The sequence below is a fragment of the Pistacia vera genome, unplaced genomic scaffold (genome assembly GCF_008641045.1).
Source record: "Pistacia vera cultivar Batoury unplaced genomic scaffold, PisVer_v2 Contig50, whole genome shotgun sequence".
NCBI classification, from domain to species: domain Eukaryota; kingdom Viridiplantae; phylum Streptophyta; class Magnoliopsida; order Sapindales; family Anacardiaceae; genus Pistacia; species Pistacia vera.
In genome coordinates, this window is record NW_022196335.1 from 1,714,842 (window position 1) to 1,735,721 (window position 20,880).

At 42.0% G+C, this 20,880-nt stretch overlaps 2 protein-coding genes across 2 annotated transcripts; both read right to left on the bottom strand.

Moving 5' to 3' along the window:
* Nucleotides 1–417: 417 nt before the first annotated feature.
* Nucleotides 418–4,126, bottom strand: LOC116105555 (probable 1-deoxy-D-xylulose-5-phosphate synthase, chloroplastic). Its single transcript, XM_031391954.1, has 10 exons — nucleotides 3,986–4,126; nucleotides 3,622–3,750; nucleotides 3,344–3,508; nucleotides 3,013–3,163; nucleotides 2,336–2,607; nucleotides 1,962–2,235; nucleotides 1,528–1,835; nucleotides 1,134–1,415; nucleotides 769–1,053; nucleotides 418–654 (listed from the first exon to the last, which is right to left on the bottom strand). The coding sequence occupies exons 1-10, from the start codon at nucleotides 4,124–4,126 to the stop codon at nucleotides 496–498; spliced, it is 2,166 nt and encodes a 721-aa protein (XP_031247814.1). The 3' UTR covers nucleotides 418–495.
* A 15,805-nt stretch (nucleotides 4,127–19,931) lies between these two features.
* On the bottom strand, nucleotides 19,932–20,866 carry LOC116105474 (50S ribosomal protein L33-like). Its single transcript, XM_031391893.1, has 2 exons — nucleotides 20,725–20,866; nucleotides 19,932–20,244 (listed from the first exon to the last, which is right to left on the bottom strand). The coding sequence occupies exon 2, from the start codon at nucleotides 20,240–20,242 to the stop codon at nucleotides 20,069–20,071; it is 174 nt and encodes a 57-aa protein (XP_031247753.1). The 5' UTR covers nucleotides 20,243–20,244; nucleotides 20,725–20,866; the 3' UTR covers nucleotides 19,932–20,068.
* Between the last annotated feature and the right edge of the window lie 14 nt (nucleotides 20,867–20,880).

The window sequence follows — 20,880 nt, forward strand, 5'->3', positions numbered from 1 at the left end:
TTATAGGAGTTTTGGTCCCCTTGCTAATCACCTAACACTTTCCACTTCCTGTATTTCGTGGAGTGTTGGTTTCTCCAAGAGTTTCGTTGACTATTTTAGCGGCTAGTTGGAAATGTTTTAGTTGACTCTGTAGTCAATACCAGAATCAATTAAAAAGATAAACTCAGTTGACTATAATCCACCATGTTTATTTAAGGGAGCAATGAATGAAGTATAATTTCTTCTCTCTCTTTGTTTATGTCATCCATTCCATCCATCTAGACTTTCTCTAAGAGAATGCTCAGCTAACAGAAAATTTGGCATAGTACAGAGACTTTGAATTTTGAAAGTAATTTCATTTCTAATAAGGCTGGAATTGTTACATCTTGAACTTTAGTTGTATTAATACTAGCAACTTGTAGCATTTTTACACTAATGAAGCTGAAAAATAAACTCTTGCATTCTTCTTTTTGTACATTGCTGGTAGAATACAAGCAAAAAATTATGTATTCTTGTTTAACTTTTGAAAGACATGATCTCCAGAGCGTCCCTGGTTTGTCCTAGTATGTTAAAAACTGTTGCTGCAATGTGAGATGGTGTGAGACCAGCTTCAGCTAACTGGTCAGCCGGAGATCCATGGTCGATATACCGATCAGGAAGTACAAGTGGCCTCCACTGCACAGAATAATTCAACCAAGAGAATCAAGTATTCAACAGCTAAGCAATACATAATTTAGAAAAAATTGGTCTTACGCTGCAACCGATTTGAGAAAAGAATTTATATTATACCTTCACTGTGCCATCAAGGAGACCATCAAGGGCCAAGAACTGAGCAACATGAGAACCAAAGCCTCCAATTGATCCTTCCTCTACGGTAATTAAAATTTCATGTGATTTTGCCAGACTACGAATAAGGGCGTGATCCAGTGGTTTGCAGAATCGAGCATCTGCTACTGTCAACCGTAAACCGTGGTGTTCCAATAAAGCAGCAGCAGCTAAGCAGTTCTGGACAGCGGTTCCATAACCCAAGAGTGCTACTCTATCGCCTTCAAGTAATATCCTGCCTTTTCCAACCTGCAAGCAGTTTAATAGAAATTTGTTAATATGTTTTTGCAACTGCAGGAGCAGCAAATAGTGACTTAGTTGAAACTTACTTCAAGAGGAACGCCTTTATTTCCCAGTGGCAACTGAACACCAACCCCATTACCTCTTGGGTATCTAAAACAGCTAGGTCGATCATCTATAGCTACAGCAGTGGCAACCATGTGAAAAAGCTCAGCCTCATCAGAAGGAGCCATTACAACCATGTTTGGAAGGCATGCCATAAAAGTAACATCAAAAGCCCCACAATGTGTGGGACCATCAGCCCCAACCAGTCCAGCTCTGTCCATTGCAAATCTTACAGGCAACTTCTGCAAGTCAACATCATGCACTACCTGTGGTAGACATCCAGAAGGGAGTTTTAGTAAGATGCTAAGCTGGAGTTTACCTCAACTATCACAGAGTAACGTAATATCAACTGAAGAGATATAGAAGTTCTCCACTTGCCTGGTCATAAGCCCTCTGCATGAAAGATGAATAAATTGCACAAAAAGGTTTTAAGCCTTCACAGGCCAGACCTGCAGCAAAAGTAACAGCATGCTGTTCTGCTATCCCAACATCAAAGCATCTATTAGGGAAGCGACGAAGGAATAGATTTAGTCCTGTTCCACCTCCCATTGCAGCATGGATTGCAACAATATCCTTATCTGCCTCTGCTTCTGCAATCAAAGCCTCTGCAAAATATGTTGTGTAAGACTGGGTATTGACACTGCCTTTGAATTGCTTTCCAGTTGCCGGATCAAATTTTGCCACTCCTGCAAAATGAAAACATAAAGCCTAAATTATTGTTTTCTTTAAGACATAATTGCAGCTATACAGCAAGATAGTGTATGAGTATGACCTATGTACTCAAGTGCTGTTAATAGATAATAAGTATTTACCATGGTACTTGTCTGCAGCCCTCTCTGCATATGGATATCCACGGCCTTTCTCAGTGACAACATGGATCAGGACTGGACCTGTTGTTTTGGTATCCTTAACCTCTTTGAGAATGGAAATGAGGTCATCTATGTTGTGACCATCAACAGGACCAATATAATACAGTCCAAGCTCTTCAAATAACGTTGATCCAGAACCGCTGATCATCCCACGAGCATATTCGTCAACTTTTGCCGCCAGTTCATGCATAGGTCCACCTATTTGTTTGGTAACTCCCTGCAATAGTGTCAGTCACAATTAACCATGTCTAGTTTCATCTGTTTCCAGGATGAAAGTTTTCTTTCTTTTCCCTAACTACTATATGATATTTACTTACCTTGGCAACCTCTCTGAGTTCCCTGAGAGGCCTGTTCGATTGCAACCTACTGAGAGCACTGCTCAAAGCTCCTACAGGTGGTATCGGCCCATCTAGATTGGCAGTAGGAAGAGAAACCTGCTTGTTGTCATTAAGAATAACGATCATGTCTGAATCCAGGTAACCAGTATTGTTCATGGCTTCATAAGCTTGACCTGCAGTCATGGCACCATCACCTATAACAGCAACTACATTGTTCTTTCTTCCTTTAAGATCCCTGCCCACAGCCATACCTGTTAATCCAAATGATCTCAGATTATATATTAAAATTTGAACCAAAACTATGTCTATTAAACATAATAATTAAAATGACCTGGAACTGAAAACCAAGAAAAAAAGTCCTGTGTATCTTTGGAAGTCACTTTCAAAGGATATGCAACTTACGAGATTAATGAGACATGTCAACAAAATTTTTATTTTTCTAAATACAACTTCTCACTAATAAGAAAATAAATATTAAACGAAGCCACTTAGCTTTCATTTCTGGGAAAATAATTTATTATCAACAAGTTGCCAAACTTCTTGAAGAAAATGATTGTTTATGGAAAGTATTTAGTATAGCTCTTTCTTTATAACTCCACATATAAAATAACAATCATTATTATATGCTCCTGGAATGGAAACCAATAGAAAATTACCCAGTCCTGCAGAGATAGTGGTAGAACTGTGGCCAGTTCCAAAGCAGTCATATTCACTCTCTGATCGCTTCGTGAATCCAGCAAGTCCATTTGTTTGCCTCATGGTATGCATCTTATCTCTTCTCCCAGTCAAGATTTTATGAGGGTAAGACTGCAAAAATATAGTCACACAATCAAAGTAAGAACAATTTTCCTAACCATGATTGCAAAAATAGTCGCACAATCAAAGTCAGAACAATTATCCTGACCAAGTTAAGACAAGTCTCTCTACACAAAGATACCAAAAAATAAGAGAAGAAGATCAAGAAACTAAGTAAGGTTGGAATAGAACCTGATGACCAACATCCCATAGAATCCTGTCTTGAGGAGCATTAAAAACATAATGAAGAGCAACAGTGAGCTCAACAACACCAAGACTAGAGCCCAAATGACCCCCAGTTTTAGAAACATTGAATACAACATCAGACCGCAACTCATCTGCTAGCTGTTTCAGCTCCTGTATTATGAAAAATTACAAATTTTTACTCAAATATCACACAAAGATATGAAGAAGTTGGTTTTTTCATGAAAGAAGACTAGTTGTAGACTTGTAGTGTTTCAGTTAAGTACCTTGATGGATAGATTTTTCATATGAATTGGATAATTTACGGTGTCCAATAGAGGTGTTGGTGGTCTTTGTGAGTGATATTCTCCACTCTCTGAAAGTGATGCAAATATCCCACCTGGCCTTTTCTTGGCCTGTATCAAATCACAACAAAAGCCCATTTCTTTCAGTGAATTTTATTTTTCATTTTTCAATACAAGACAAGAAAATCAACGTTAAGTAAAAAGAAAAAGAATATCGGTATTCGGTATACTCTTCTTTTATTGTTATTATTCAAACTAAACTAAAACTAAATTAAAGACAAAGTCTTTAAACTCAGCCAAGCAACAAATATGTAATAATGAGAGTGTCTTCTTTAATGTTGCAAACCTGATTGAGCTTGTGCAGAGATTGGCAGCACAGATCTGCACCCCAGAACATAGAAGACAGTGAAGTTGATTTATGAGGATCAGTAAGTGTTGGAGTTGAACGGTTGACATGAGACGGAAATGGGAATGCAGAGAGAGCCATAGTAGTAAAAACAATAAACCCAGTAAAGAAGGAGATGAAGAAAATCAGAACAAGAAGAACCCAGAAACAAAAATGAACATGCAGTGAAGAATGCTAAAGAGAAACAGAGAAGCAATAAAGAGATATATAATATAATGGGAGCTGTCTTTGCAATGTAAATTAGTGTGTAGTGGTGAGAACAGTGAAAGAATTAAGATTAAGGGAATTGAATAATTAGCAATAAAAAACAAAACAGAAATCTGAATGCGCTTTGTGTTGTGTGGTTCAAATCAAAGTTGATACAGTTAAGTGAGTGCGTTAACAGAAACACTATTGTCTTTCTTATTTATTTTCTTACCATTTTCCCCAGCCAGGCCTGCCGCCTGCACAAATGTCACAGGAACTAAGTGGCAGGGTGGCATCTGATTGGACCACGTCATCAGAAATCACAAATGGATAGATTGCTTCGTAGATAGACATGCGATATTATTTTACTATATCTAAAAGACTCAAACGTTGTGTAGAATCTGATACTGCTTAGCTTAGGATAATCCTCTACTCCTTCTCTATGATTGGTTTAGTCATTTTGACCAAATTTTCTTGTAAGATATTGCACCAAATTTCTGGCCGAGAAGGAGACCACGTTACACCGTTGCTTTGCTTATTATGGATAGATGAGAATTAACAATTATGTTGGACGGCAAGTTGAAAATAGAAAAGGGTAGGCTTTAGATTAACAGAAAAGCAAAAGTATTTCTCCAAAGTTATGGTCCTCTTTAGGACACGGTTGGTTTTAGTGTGTATAATTTAATTTCTGAAGATTGATTTTGCACCTCCAATTAAAGATTCAAGTAGTTTGGTTTGGTGAAACACGTTTTGATACGTGCGATCCTTGTCAGGTTTTAGATCTACAGCTTACTTACCAAATATAGTTATATTAAGAACAAAATTATAATTTAATAATTTCCCATGTCCTCAACAAGCTTAAAAAACTGCTCTGTCTTTTCACCACCACTATTATTAAGTAATTGAAACTCATCGTTCTTAATCGTTTCATTCTCTTGTTGCTTCATCATAGGCTGTACTTGGGAACTTAACAATAGTTCACAGCATGGAAAAAAAAAAATAATGTTATAGACACCGATTAATCTAACCAAATTATTGTACTGACTTATGTGACATCCGAGTCAAATGCACCACGTTGGATACTATAACACGTCTTTCATGAATGAACGGTAGTCCAACAATTATGGACGTTGGTCTATATTTGATGGACGCACATTCATTACAAATAGACGATCATCCACCAATTTGGACGAATTGTTATACCAAAATAGCAATGGACTCTCGTCCATATTATATGGATGGGACTCCATTTCCTATGGATGGACGTTCATCTCGAATGGACGTCATCCATAATTTTTTAAAAGAACAAGAATGGATGCTCATCCATATTATATGGACACTAAACAAACGTCCATTTTCATTTTTAATTTGTGTAAATATGCACTATTTCCTCCTTTTTGTCCATAATCAACCAACATTGAAGGTGGGGCACAAATATGCTCCTGCTATGCCCATTACACATTAAAAAAAAAAAATACTTAGAAAATAAACAAACAACAAATACATTTTTGTTTTAAAACATGGAATTTGTAAATCTTAAGTTTTATAATTAAAATTTGAAGAATACCAACTTCCACCTTTCTTTTCCTCAAAGGTACGCCACAAATATCAGCAAAAATGAATGATTATGCTGAGAAAAAGTACAATGAATGCTGAATCTGATATTGTATTTAAAAAGGATGGACAGGTGTCCATTCTTGTTTTAAAAAATTATGGACGGGTGTCTATAGATGCAAAAAATCTATCTTTTACGAAAATAGGGTATGATCCCGTGAGGTTAGGCCACTAGCAATCTGTTATACCTGCACACACAAGAAAGCAAGCGTAAAGCGAAAGGGAAACATTAGGGTGGTGTTTTCCGTAGGCACTGCGACACTCAAGTCAACAAGGCAGAGTGAGGCTAATTTAGTGAGGGTTAGGGAGAGAGAAGGTTACTAAAAGTCTAGTCGGATATTATAACTACGGCTATGATGCGAAAGTCTCAAGAGTGAGAATTGCAGGGTCTGAAGGTGTAATGTTTGTGTCCCTTGTGAGAGAGTTGGCCTCTATTTAAATAGCGACTGTAAGATCTTCAAATCCTGGTGGGACTGAGAGTCCTTGGAGTTGAGGTTTTGCTAAAAAGGAGAACATTTGGCTCCCTTACCTCAGTAAGAAAAGGAGTCACAGCGGATCTAAGACACGGATCTTAGATGAATTAGGGTAGTGATGGACCTCTTTGATAGAGTTCAAATAGTATTGGGGTAAGTAGGCAACCCTGGGCTCCAAGTAGATCCTAAGTTCAGAAGGTGATCTAGAATCAGAGGGCCTGGTCCCAGATAAACTAGCAGTGAGGCCTAAACGAATCGAGCCTCTGCTGATTGGGTCAAAATGGTGAGCAACTGGGTAGATGTACCAAACGAACCTGATATGCAAACTCTGTTGTGGGCCCAATCGGAATTAGGCCTTGGCTTCGAGCTTTATTGAAGGTGTCTTCATCTTTGGGTCTATTTGGGCCGAGGACATTTTTTGGCCCTAACAATTTCCCCCCCACTCTCTAAGTTAAAGGAGTGTTTAGCTAAGAGAGTAGACGTTGTGTGGAGGTGTACCTCGTCGACCTTCGCGATCAACCGGTTGAACACGTAAACGTGATGTTTCTTTGTTCGCGGCAACGAATAGTATAGCTTTTGTTGTAGGTGATGCATTCGATACACCAAGCTGAGCGAGTGGAGGTGAAACACCATCATGCTTTCACTCGGCGTATCTGACCGAGTGAGGGAGTGGAGTTGACCTTGACAGACTTGCCCGATGCATCGGATCGAGGGGAAGCATGAAAGAATTTGCTAGAGGTATCCTCATTCGATATGTCGTAGCAGGTGGGAAGATATGTGAAACATCCCATGAAGGTGTCCTCACTTGGTGTATCGAGCCGAGTGAGTGGGTGTGTGAGCTGACCCATGAAGGTGTGCTTACTTGGTATATCGAGCCGAGGGGAATATGCTACAGTCACTCTAGTGGTGGTGCCTTAGGCTTATTGGTTGAATTCGAATGAATAGGTGTGTGTGCACTCCCAATCAAGTGGCTAGTTCACTCGGTCGGGATGACCGAGATGGCAAAGGTTGTGTTTCCCTTTAGCGACTTTTATCAAGAGGCCGGAGAGCCGAGGTTGGACAATCAGTACGTCCGATGTTAACTCCACTCGGTCGGGCAAACTGAGCGAGTGGTTAGCACCCCTATGGTGTATGCATGACGTGGTAGCGCAGACCCTGAGTGGGTAACGTGAAGCTGAATAACCCATCTCTCGACACGTGTACGACCGAGATGTCTTCTAAATTTGGATGAGAAAACAAAATCACACTATTCGATGACTAATCGGAGGCTGCCACGCATAGGCTTTGACAACTTTTGTTGATAAATGAGTGGGGGCGGCTATTCGTTTCATTTTACTTCCCATTTCTCTCTTCTATTTTCACGTTTTCTCTCTATTTCGGTTTTTCTCCGCAGCTGTGAAAGATTTTAGGAACTTTGGCCATTTTTATGGTAAATACTTGCTCCTTTGTACTCTTTTTTGTTTCCTTTCTTCTTTTCTTTGTTTTTGTAGCGTTTTTGGAGAGATTTGAGTGGTGTTTGGTGGATTTTAAGGGAGTTTGAGAAGGTGGCGCTGTATTTGTTTGGGTTAAACGGAGTAGGCAAACTTAGTGATTTTGAATCTTAGGTTTAGCGTTTGGGAGATTTTGGGTGTTTAGGATTGATTTGGTGTGGCTCGCGTGTGGAGATTATGGGTTTTCAACGCTTTCTGGATTTTTCTAGATTTTCTGGGTTTTAGAAGATGAAGTCGTTTTATGTTGGTTCCTCATTCGGCTCATCTCGGTCTGCTTGACCGAGTCGAGTGCGGTGCTTCGAGTGAAGAATCATGGTTTTTAGTAAAGGCTGGTTACTTGGGTCACCCGGTCTTCCAGACCGAGTGGTGAGGGATCTGCACGAGTGGTCCTAAAGAAGCAGGTATTTGGTCACCTAGACCAAGCCGGAAGTTACTTGGAAATTGAAGAGTTAGACTGATTTGAGAACCAGTCGGTCGATAGCTTTGGGCAAGCGGGGCTTCTGGAACAAAGTTCTACTTGGAATTGAAAGTCAGTCAATCGCTCGGGTCGAATGGACAAGGAGTTCAATGTCGCAGGCAAAGTCGAGCGACTTGAGTGGGGCGGAGACGGAAGTTAGGAATGAGTATAAGAATACCCCAACAATGGTGATGATGTCAGAGGGTGGAGGCGTTCCGGTCGGTATACCGAAAGGGGTGAACATGGCAACCCCTAGGCCGAGTGGCGCCACCCTGAGTGATGGTGAATAGGATAGGCAAGGGACGAGTGAGGAAGACTACGATGGAGTTGATGATTCTAAGAGTTTGCCCTCCACTAGCAGTGGCTCCGAGGATGAGCCGAGTCAGCCTAGTAGCAGGATATTGAGTAAAGATTATCCGCCCTTATTGAATGAGAGTGATGTATGGCGGATCAGGATGATGTACCACATCCCAAAGTCTGTCGAAATTAGGGTGTTGACATCGTACGAGAGGGTCGACTGGGAGGCAAAAGGTTGGGTGAGCGCCCATGAGAAATAGTTCCATGACGGGCTAAGGCTTCTTATCCCTCGTCTTGTCTGGGAGGTCTTGAACCATTTCATGATTGCGCTGACCCAAATTATGCCGAATGGGTGGAGGTTGTTGATGACTCTGGAGGACCTCTGTGTGCAAAATCAAGTAATGTTTCGACTACATGAGTTATTATACTCGTATTTCCTAAAGCAAAATGACAAGGATAAAGGTCGATATCTGATCAATCTCAAGCACGATCGGGCTTACCTCGTGACCGACCTCCGGTCGAGTGATAAAAATTGGAAGGAACATTTCTTCTTCATGAGGAGTGAAGCAGTCTTTGGGGAGAGAGGCCAGGACGAGATTCCGTACACTTGGTAAGCGGTTGGTGAGAAACTTTGTCTTTATTCACGCTTTGATTACTAAAGTCTTATTGTGTTTCTTCTTTGTAGATCTTGAATTCAATCATGCTGGAAAAAGTGGGGACGACTTGGACATGTAGACCTCAAAGATTCTTGCTATTCCAAAGGCGTAAAGGGATTGGCGGGTCGTGTTGGAGGAGGCAAACCTGAGGACGAGTCACTTTTAGGCCAGAGTTGGTGCGATTCAGCGAGGTATCCCCTTCCCTTCGCTGAAGCAGACTTGGAATGTGTTGCTCATCCGCTACTACAATCATATTTTGTCCAGTGAATCGAGGCTAAACCCACTAACTGTTGAGGAATTTATGATTGCAGAGAAGCTTATAAAGAAGTGGACGTCTTGAGCGCAAATGAGTCTATCGCGAGACGTCGCGAGACGTCGCGAGAAGCGAAAGAGGGATTCTTCGGCCAAAGAGGAGAGGAAAGTAGAGGATGTGGTTGTGACTCCACCAGGTTAGACACTTGCGACCGAGGCTGGGTCATCCAAGACTGTGGTCTTGGATGAGGAGACTAAGATGCTTACTTTCAGTATCCTGGCTTCTACGTCAACCTATTTGGACGCAGCTTCCATGAGCAAGCTGGCGGACTCATTCCTGTTCCCGGTGGATGAGAGTCGTCTGAACCAGATGGCTGTTGTCGCGGCCGCTGACTGGGGGGTTTCCCGCGCTTTCCACATATGAGCCTGATTTTTTCCTTACTGTATTTATAGTGATTGTATACTAATCGAGTCATTTTGTCATGTAGGCTTTCATGAGCAGCCTACACCTTCGAAAATCCATCGTGTCGTAGGAGAAAAGGATACAGGATGTATTCAAATCCAACGCCAATCTGCGACACAGAGAGGCGATGGCCCAGAAGGCTGAGCGGGAGAGCCAGCAGCAACTAAGGGCGACCGAGGTCAAGCTTGAACAACTGAAGAGGGAGCTGGCAAAGGAGAATGCAGAGGTTGAGTCGCTAAGGAAGCAATGCCTCAGTATCACCGACAACGCCATCATCAGGGCTAGGGGAGAGTTGATACTGGAGTACAAGGCCAAGAACACTTCCCATTGGAACCCGAATGAGGACATCCAGCTTTTGCGGGAGATAGAGGAGGAAGAGGTTGTTGATCGTGCGGAGAAGCAGGAGTGTTCATTTGGAATATCGTCAATGCGATCGGTTATAGAGGATGCCAGCGATCAGGCTACGGGGGCGACCGTTAGGGCCAGTGATAGGGTGAATGAGTCAGAGATGGGTGAGACGACTCGCACTGACGATGTGGGCCATGATGTCCCTGAGGTTTATTCTTTTTTTTTTCCTTTCTCATGTATTTTTGGGGTCTGTGATGCCCTTTCATGGCATATGTGCCTTTCTTGTACCTGATACTTAGTCGCTTGGGGCTTTTTGTTTATCTTATATTTAGCTGTTTGGTGCTTTGTGTTTCTGCTAGTGTTTCCTTTTTACTACTTTCTTCATGGATAGATGGGTCGATTGTTTGATTGCTTGTAGATGTATGGGGGTTGAATCAACTACTTCTGTTGTGATGTGGAAGAGGCCAAGTGGCAGAGTCACCAGTGTCATGGCGGCATGTCGGTATGGCCAACTGGATATGTAAGCCATTAAGTTGTTTCTAGTCGGGCTGGGCCGATTGAAGGTGTACATTTGCGTGGGTTGTTCGGTCGGTCTAGCCCGACTAGCGGTGTAAGTCGATGAATTGGTCTGAGCCGATTGAAGATGTAAGTTTATGAGTCGGTCTGAACTGATTGATGGTGTAGGTTTATGAATCAGACTGAGCCGATTGAAAGTGTAAGTCAATGAATCGGTCTAAGCCAATTAGAGATGTATGTTCATGAATCGGTCTGAGCCGATTAAAGGTGTAGGTTCATGAATCAGTCTGAGCCGATTAAAGGTGTATGTCGCTTTATCGCTGAATAGTTCTTTTATTGAATTTAGGCCACAAGACCGACTGAAGATGAAGGAGGTGGACAGGCCCATTCATCCATTTTAAAACAAAAACAAGAAAACAAAATTGTCAATGAGAAAGTCTAACTAAAAATAATAACGTTTGAGATGGATTGCATTCCAACTATTGCTGATGACCTTGCCCTCGGGGGTTTGAAGTCTGTAGGTGCCAATCCTTATTTCCTTGGCGATCTTGTAGGGACCCTCCCAAGTAGGGTCGAGTTTGCCAAAGTTGATCTCCCTAGTATTTTGAAAGACTTTGGGGAGGACCCAATTGCCTTATTTGAACGTTCTTACTCGGACAAGTGTCGAGCGGCCTACTGCTGGTAGATTGCGTTATGGATGTTCACCCGCTCACGTAGTTCGTCGACTGTGTCTAAGTTGTGACAAAGGTTTTGGTTGTTGGCTTCTTCGTCCGACCATTGGAGTCTAGTTGAGAGGACCGATACTTCAGCTAAGATAACTACTTCAGATCCATATGTGAGGGAGAAAGGGGTTTCGCCAGTGGACGAGCGGGTTGTTGTTCGGTAGGACAAGAGGACCCCAGGTAGTTTGTCTGCACATGCACCCTTAGCTTCTGGAGGCGCTTTTTTAAAGTCTGCATGATTGTTTTATTTAATGATTCAGTCTGGCCATTTGATTGGAGGTTACAGGGGGTAGAGAAGCTGAGCTTGATCCCCCACATGTCGCAAAAGTCTCTAAAGCTTGAGCTGATGAATTGGGATCCATTGTCAGTGACTATTTCCTTCAGTATTCTGAATCTGCAGATGACGTGTTTCCAAATCAAGGCTTTTACCTCTCGGTCTTTGACTTGGGCAAGTGCTTCGACTTCGATCCATTTAGTAAAGTAGTCGGTGACCGCCAACATGAAGACCTGTTGCTCGAGTGCGGTCGGGAGTTTTTCAACTATGTCCATCCCCCACTTCATGAATGGCCAAGGTGTGAGAGTAGAGTTGAGTCGCTCAAGTGGGGGTGTGAGACATGGGCGAACCTTTGACAACTATCGCATTTCTTCACATAGGCTGTTGAGTTAGTGCGTATAGTTGGCCAATAGTAGCCAATGGTGATCACCCGTTGGGCAAGGTTGCGTCCTCCTGCATGGTTTTTGCATTTGCCTTCATAGAGTTCGACAAGAACTCGCTTGGCTTCTTCTAAGCTTATGCCTTTAAGGTAGGGGCCAGAGCATGACTTCCTAAGGAGTTGGCCCTCGTATGTGGTGAATCTTGCAGCTTTGCTTTTAGGCAGCGTGCTTCATTCTTGTTGACTGTGAGCTCATCATGTTCCAAGTATTAGATTATTAGGGTCATCCAGGAGTCGACCAATTCGACGTCCATTACTTCTTTGGGCTCTTTTGGGTTGGGTAACTTGTTTGTTAGGTGTTTCTTCCAGTCGGCTGGCCATTGGAGGAACAGTAGTGGGATGGATGATTGGGAGGAGCCTTGAAAGGCTGAGTTGAGGTTGGCAAGGGATTAGCATGGGTGTACTTTGCTTTTGGGACTTCGGTGGTGGAGAATTCTTCAAAGGCGGATTGCATTTCTTTGAACAAGTTCAAGTAGATTGTCATCTTCAAGTCTCGAGCTTGGTAAGTGCATTGTAGCTGGTTGACTACGAGTTGAGAATCGAATTTTACCTCTAACTTCCTTACTCCAATCTCCTTGGCCAGAGAGAGTCCAACGATGAGAGCTTCATATTCGGTTTCGTTGTCTGTGCACTTGAACCCACACCGTACGGCCCACTAGATGATATCCCCTTCTGGTGTAATAAGTATAACACCGAGCCCACTTCCATTCACGTTGCTTGAGCCGTCCACTAAGAGGGTCCACTTCGAAGATGATCCACTATTCATACACAATAACTCCTTTTCCACTTGGATGGTAGTGTTCGGAGTGAAACTAGCAATGAAGTCTGCCAGGGCTTAGGATTTGATGACGGTGCATGGTTAGAAAGATATATCAAACTCACTAAGCTCTACTGTCCATTGTGTGAGTCGACCTGATAAGTCTGGCTTATGGAGTATCTTCTTGAGTGAGAAGGAGGTGATGACGACTATGGAGTGGTATTGAAAGTATGGTATCAGCATCTTGGATGCATGGACGAAGGCGAGTGCCAATTTCTCTAGCTGATTGTATCGTGTCTCGGCATCGAGGAGTGATTTACTTACATAGTAAACCGGTAGTTGCTTCGTATTGTCTTCCCGGACTAATATTGCTGAGATGGCTGTCTCCGAGACCTCCAAGTAGGTATAAAGTTTTTCCTCAACCACGGGCTTGGAAAGAAGTGGGGGAGAGGTTAAATACCTCTTTAGCTACTGCAAGGCCTCCTCATAGATGGGGGTCCACTCAAATTTCTTGGATTTCTTGAATGTGGTGAAGAAGAGGTGGCACTTGTTAGCGAATCTAGAGATGAATCGGCTCAAGGCAACTACTCGTCCCGCGAGGCACTAGACGTCTTTGATGCAAGTTGGTGATGGTTGAGGATCGTTTGGATTTGGTCAGGGTTGGCTTCTATCCCACCTAAGTTACCATGTATCCCAAGAATTTTCCTAATGAGACCCCAAACGAATATTTGGCTAGGTTCAGCTTCATATTGTCTTTCTTTAGGATGGCGAATGCTTGGCTGAGGTGGTCGAGGTGCTGCTCTGCCATAAGGAACTTGATAAGCATGTCGTCAATATATACTTCCATGGTGTCTCCGAGGTGTTCGGTAAACATTCTATTGACCAGCCGTTGATAAGTAGCCTTGACATTCTTGAGACCAAAGAGCATTACTTTATAACAATAGGTTCCCATCTCTATGATAAAGGTTGTTTTCTCCTAGTCGTCCGGGTGCATCAAAATCTAGTTGTACCCTAAGACGGCATCCATAAAGCTTAAGAGTTCGTGATCTGTTGTCGCATTGACCATCATGTCGATATGTGGGAGCAAGAAAGAGTCCTTAGGGCATGCTTTGTTCAAATCTGTGAAGTCTATGCAGACCCTCCATTTTCCATTCTTTTTCTTCACAACCATAACTTTTGCTAGCCAGTCAGGGTAGTGGACTTCTCTGATCAGTCTGTTATTCAACAGTTTTCCAATCTCCTCATTAACAACTCGGTTGCATTTTGGTGTGAACTTCTTTCGCCTCTGCTTCACTGGAGGGTGATTCGGATCTACGTGGAGGTGGTGGACGATTGCCTCGAGGCTGACTCTTGTCATGTCCGCGTGGGACCAAGCGAAACAGTCTTGATTTTGTTTGAGTAAATCTATAAGTCACTCCTTTATCTCGAGCCTGAGGTGAGAGCCTATCTGGATCTTCCAGTCTGGGTGGTCTGGGTGTATCTACACTTCATCCAACTCTTTTATGGATGGTTGATCTGGCTTGGTCAGAAGGGTTGGATGGGACTGTAGTTGCTATGAAGCATGACATTTGCTTTTGAAAGCGTTTTTGTAGCTGTCTCTAGAGGCTTTAGGATCGCCTTTGATTTCTCTTACTCCTAATTTTGTTGGAAACCTTATAATTCGATGGAATGTGGATGGGACAACTCACATGTCGTGGATCTAGGGTCAACCCAAGATGATGTTGTATGATGAGGGACAATCGAGCACTAGGAAGATGGTTTACTTGTTGACTACGCTGGTGTAGACAGGCAATGCAATTTCATCGATAGTGTACTTCTGCTCGAAACTAAACCCGACCAGTATAGTTGGTCGTCTACTGATGTTTGTTTCATCCAGTCTCATGGCCTTCACTGCTTCAAGGAAAAGGATGTTTGCCGAGAATCCCCCGTCTACGAATACTTTCTTAACTAGGATGTTGGCAATATAAAGGGAGATGATCAAAGCATCGTGATGAGGGGCAGCAAGGGTGACTGGCTCGTCATCTTCAAACTGAATGACCTGGTTGGTATGCGCCCGAGGGGATGGATGAATGGACTGAACTTCTAAGTGGTGGTTGGCTCATGCATAGCACTTGGCTGAGGATTAGCTTACCTCACTGATTTCCGACCTTCTAGAGATAATGGAGCAGAACCCCTTTGGCGTACGTTCCCGTGGAGAGGGAGATATTTCCTTCGAGCTTCTCTAGCCGACTGTATTCTTCCCTTTATCCGTCAGTAGATCTCAGAGATGTCCTTTTTTCAGTAGTGTTACGACTTCCATTCTTAGGGCGATGCAATCCGTAATGTTATGACCATGGTTGCCTTGAAATTCGCACCATTTGGTCGTGTCCCTCTTCACATCGAGATTGAGCTTGACTGGCCACTTCATGGTAGGTCTCATTCATTTCATGATTGCCACGACCTGGGCTGGTTCGACGTTGAGGTTGTACTCTGGAACCTTGAATTGGTTCGATCCAGATGGTCTATTTTCGGCTCTAGTCGGTTGTTGGTCATATGGTTTTTTTATTCTACTCGGATTGCAGGGAGGGGGTTGATAGCGGGGTTTAAACGATCTAGACTCTGGCCTTCTTTCATTCTGCCTTTGGTGACGGTCATCATATCTGGCATGCCTTATCCGGTTCACCTCATCTTCCTCCCACCTGATTTGGATCACAACTCTGGCTAGGGCATCTTCCATTGTGGTGTAACTGAGCTTCGTAAAGTCTTTGTATGGTTCTCCATCTAAGAGGAGACCCTTTCTGAAAGCATCTACCGTCGTCTCTAGGTTGCAGGATGGGATGGAGATTTTTTCTTTGTTGAATCTGCTGACGTACTCTCTCAACGGCTCCCCCCTCTTCTGGTAGACTATGTATAAGTCAGCAGACAGCTTCTCGAGTTTCTTACTACTAGCGAATTGTTCAACGAAGGTGTCAGTGAGTTGGGCAAATGAGCTGATTAAGTTGTTTGAAAGGTTAGTGTACCATTGAGAACTGGTCCAGAGAGGCTTGAGCCGAAGCTCTTACACATATAGGCTTCCCTCAGTGTTCGGGGTATCAAGGCGGCAAACATCCACTGCTTGTATGAGGCATGTGGTCATCTGGGTTGGTTGTGCCATCGTAAGGCTTCATGCTGGGGATAGTGAAGTTGTAAGGCATCTCGGCTAATACGATTGCATCCACGAAAAGTGAATCGGCATAGCAATGAAGTTGGCTCTTTTTGGTTGGGATTGGTACTCCAGGTATACACCTTATCATTGCCTCTATGTCAGCCAATCTTTTGGCCAATATCTGCTTCATGGGCGAGGCGGAGGCCACTAGGTCGACCTGGTTGGCTTGGTTGGTCATGTGATTCGCACTCGGTCTGTTTCGTTGGGTCAAGTCACGTGGGGTAGCTTGGTAAACCATTCCATCATATGTCACTTGGTAACTCGGATTTCCATTCATTCCCTCAGGTTGGGTGGTTCCCATTGTGACTGATCGGATGTTTCGACCCGCATGGATGGTGAGAGGGGTTGTTTGGGAGTCGTTCGGTCTGTGGGGGTGGATGGATTCAAGTGAGGTGGATTGAAGATGAGGGAGCCCGCTCGACCCGCGAGGATGAGTCGAGCCAAGTGGGGTTTGGGTAGGAATGGTTGATTGGAGATGAGAAAGGATAACAAGGATGGGTGGCTCTTGTTGTGGTGGGTTTTTTATTACTTGGATGTCTTAATCCCGTGCCTGAAGCAGGTCAACCGAGAGTGGCTCTACTGGCAGTCCCCGCTCAATTAGATTCAGGGCTGAATCGTCCACTAGTGATGAATAGAGTTGTCACAATCTTGTATCCGAGATCTTTGGTTTGCGATCTGGAGTTTGGAGAGGTTGCATGGATGAAATTGATGCGCGGAAACGATTGGGTTGTACCTGACAAGGCTGAAGCTCAAGGTCATAAAATTGACTTACTTTCTCTTTCAAAGACTGGTTTTCGACCCGGATGAAGGCGTTTTTGGTCTGGATGGCGGTGTTCTCAACTTCCAGTGTTGTCACCTTGTCTGAGTGTTATTGCATAAGGGCAGTCAAAGCTTCGAGTTTGGCCTCGAGGCCAGGATTGGTGTTATCTGAATTTTCAACCATAGAGAGTTTACTTACGAAGTAGGGTTTGAAATATGAATGATTGCTAGAGGCCCCACAGTGGGCGCCAAACTGTAAATACAAAAAATTTACCTTTACGAAAATAGGGTCTGATCTCGTAAGATTGAGGCTACTGGCAATCCGCTATACCTGCACACGTAAGAAAGCAAGGTGAAGCGAACGAGAAACACCAGGGTAGTGTTTGCCATAGGCACTCTGACGCTTAAGTCAGCAAGGCCGAGTGAGGCTAATTTAGTGAGGGTTAGGGAGCGAGAAGGTTACCAGAAGTCTAATCAGAGACTATAACTACAGTTGTGATACGAAAGTCTCGAGAGTGAGAATTGCGGGGTTTGAAGGTGTAATGTATATGTCCCTTGTGGGAGGGTCGGCCTCTGTTTAAATAGCGACTGTAAGATCTTCGAATCCTGGTGGGACTGAGAGTCCTTGGAGCTGAGGTTTTGCGAAAAAGGAGAACATTTGGCTCCCTTACCTCAGTAGGAAAGGAAGTCCTAGCGGATCTAAGACACGGATCTTAGACGAATTAAGGTAGTTATGGACCTCTTCAATAGAGTTCAGACAGTGCCAAGGTAAGTAGGCAACCTTGGGCTCAGAGTAGATCTTAAGTCTAGAAGGTGGTCTAGAATCAGAGGGTCTGGTCCCAGATAAACTGGCGGTGAGGCCTAAACGAATCGAGCTTTTGCTAATTGAGTCCAAATGGTAAGCAACTGGGTAGATGTACTGAACGGGCCTGATATGCAAACTCTGTTGCGGGCTCAATCGAAATTGGGCCTTGGCTTTGAGCTTTGTTGAAGGTGTCTTCGTCTTGGACCTATTTGGGCCGATGACATTTTTTGGCCCTAACAGCATCCATTCGAGGTGGATGCCTATCCATAAGAAATGGACTCACGTCCATATAATATGAACGGAAGTCCATTATTATCAAAACAATTCGTCCAGATTAGTGGACAGCCATCCATTTGTAATAAACGATCGTCCATCAAATATGGACCAGCATCCATAATTATTGGATAATCGTTCATTCAGGGAAGACGCGTTATAGCATCCAACGTGACTGTGTCTACTCGGATGCCACATAAGTCGGTATAACAATTCGATGAGATTAATCGATGTCTATAGCATTACTCATGAAAAAAAAAAGCTAGCTTAATGGGCTAGTTTATGCAATACCCCTCTTTTCTTTTTTCCAAATGCTTTTCTTCGTACTTTACATGTGTGTTTGGTTCGGGGTTATGTGAAATTACTCCAATAATATCATCTTATATTACTTACATTACCATGTTTAGTTGATTACTTGTATTATCATGTTTGGTTGGCAAGTAATATAAGATTTCAGTGATCTTTTAAAACCAATAATAAACATTGTTAGTTATATAAGTGGTAATCTGAATATCACTATTTTCTTAGGTATTCTGAGATTAATTGATAATCTTATTTTTGTTACAATTTCACCCCTAACTATTAAAATTTTTGGACAAGAATGCCCTTATTTGGAAAACAATTTACAAGAATGTTCAGGGACTATTTTATCCTTATACACAAAACTTTTAAATAAGAATGCCCTTGTATTGAAAACAATTTACAAGAATGTCGGATCTGGCCACCACCATCGACGACTGTCAACGGACATCTCTGGAACGGTGCATGACTGGTCGTACGTGCACAGGTTTGTGGCCGTTAACGCCCATAAATCTGGCCAAATGGCCAGATTTATTCTAGACGGAATAGATCTAGCCAAAAACGACCAAATCGACGTACGACCGACCGAATCCAATAGGTCATGCACCGTTCCTACGACTATCGACGACCGACAATGACTTGGATGAGTAAGGTGTTTTTGTTAATTTTTAAATTTTTATTATTGGGGTGTTTTAGCTAAATTCTCAAATATAGAGGATTAAAAAAATAATCTAAATAATAATATTAAAAGATAAGGACAATTTAATAATCGATATAACATACCCATAAATTTATTATAATCTAATCAAACACATTTTATATAACATTCCTAATACTTTTCAAAATAATTTATTTTCTTATTAATATAACATTCTTATTCCTAGAACTAAACCCCCCCACCCCCGATACAAATATAAGGTGTCACATCTTGGTTCCCCCCTGTGCATTTTCTGTCCACTGGTTATTGACGTTCCACTTTCTACCCTGAAGCTTCAAAGGTTATGGAGGACTTCACAGCTAATTGGTCAGTTTTTTATCCGCCCACGTATTGAGTTTAAAGTAGCAATAAATAATCACTTACAGGAAAAGTAGATACATGAATGGTTACCACTGTCAATCTACCAACCTTGTAGGAGGAACTTCATATGCTAAAAACATACATATTTTTACGGTAATTGTTAATGTTTTGAGTTGAATAAAATAATATTGGACTTTGAAAATATTAAAACAAATGCATTTTTTGGTTTTTAGGATAGTATAGTGGGAAAATAGTGAAACAAATGCAGCCTATGATTTTAGTTTCCAGTTTCCACAGCTAACTGTCAGTGGCATGCGAACATTGCAAAACAGAAGATAAAAAGAGTTGCAGGTGATGAATGAGCAAACCACAAAGTGAGCCTGATTTTTCAACTGCGAATAAAATGGCCACCAAGAAAACATCTCTGCTATTTAAATGTTCATTTCTATGTAATCAAATGGCCATCACAAAAACATCTCTGCTATTTAAGTGTTTAAACGAACATCCCAAAGATTCAAGTCGGGATTTTCCTAGGGAGGTATCAGGAAGAGATTGGAAGAGAAGAATATCAATTCATGTGTGCACACTTGAGAAGGACAGAGATAATAATCAAAGCAGAAAACCATCCACAGCAAAAATATTTATTTCAGATTTAATCAAGTCAAGAATTGTCTACGAAAACAACAGTATAGTAAATCAAAGATAAAAATTAACAGAAAGCATAACTCATAAGGGTTGCCTCACTTCATTTTTGCCTCTGTAAACAGAACATGACGATTCACCCGAGGGTCATATTTTCGGAACTCAAGCTTCTCCAAAAGTTTCTTAGCACTCTTCTTCTTGACATAGAAGAATCCAGTCCCAGCAGCTGAGACAAGCCGGACGAACATAAAAGACTTCTTCTTGTCACCCATCCCTCAAGTTACACACAAAAAAACCAATCAAATTAGCACAAACAGATCACCCTAAGAAAGAAGCTGTGTGCAAATAAAAAGCAATGTCATGAAAATTACTAGTCCAAACAAGAATAGATGTCTACAAAATAAAAGCAATTTATACACAAAATTATTATTTTGCAATACTAAATCATCTTCTATGAGTGTTGAAAAGAACTATTTAACATAACCCAGCTAGAAAACCAAACAAAGCATTGTATATCTCAAGTACAAAACTCAAAATATTGCAAGAATTTTGACCACAAAAACAAACATTCAGATGCTATAAATTCTTGTACAAGTTCTCTGTACAGTCGTCTATCAAGCTCTAGATTACATTCAAAATTTTATCAACAAAGTAATACTTTTACTACCCTGTTGGAAATTAACTCAATATCAGTAATCAAATATTCAATTTTTAAGCAACAAAAATAACAACTTGGGAAATTTGAAGTACTTACTGTTGAATCCACGCAACAGTTACTAATGGAGATCAGTGAGTGTTGGTGAGACTGTGAAGTGAAACGAAACGACAATGCAGAGAACGAAAGAGAAACCCTAAGGTAAACCCGAAGAAATAAACATAATGACCGAAATAGCCTTTTCTCTTTTTAATT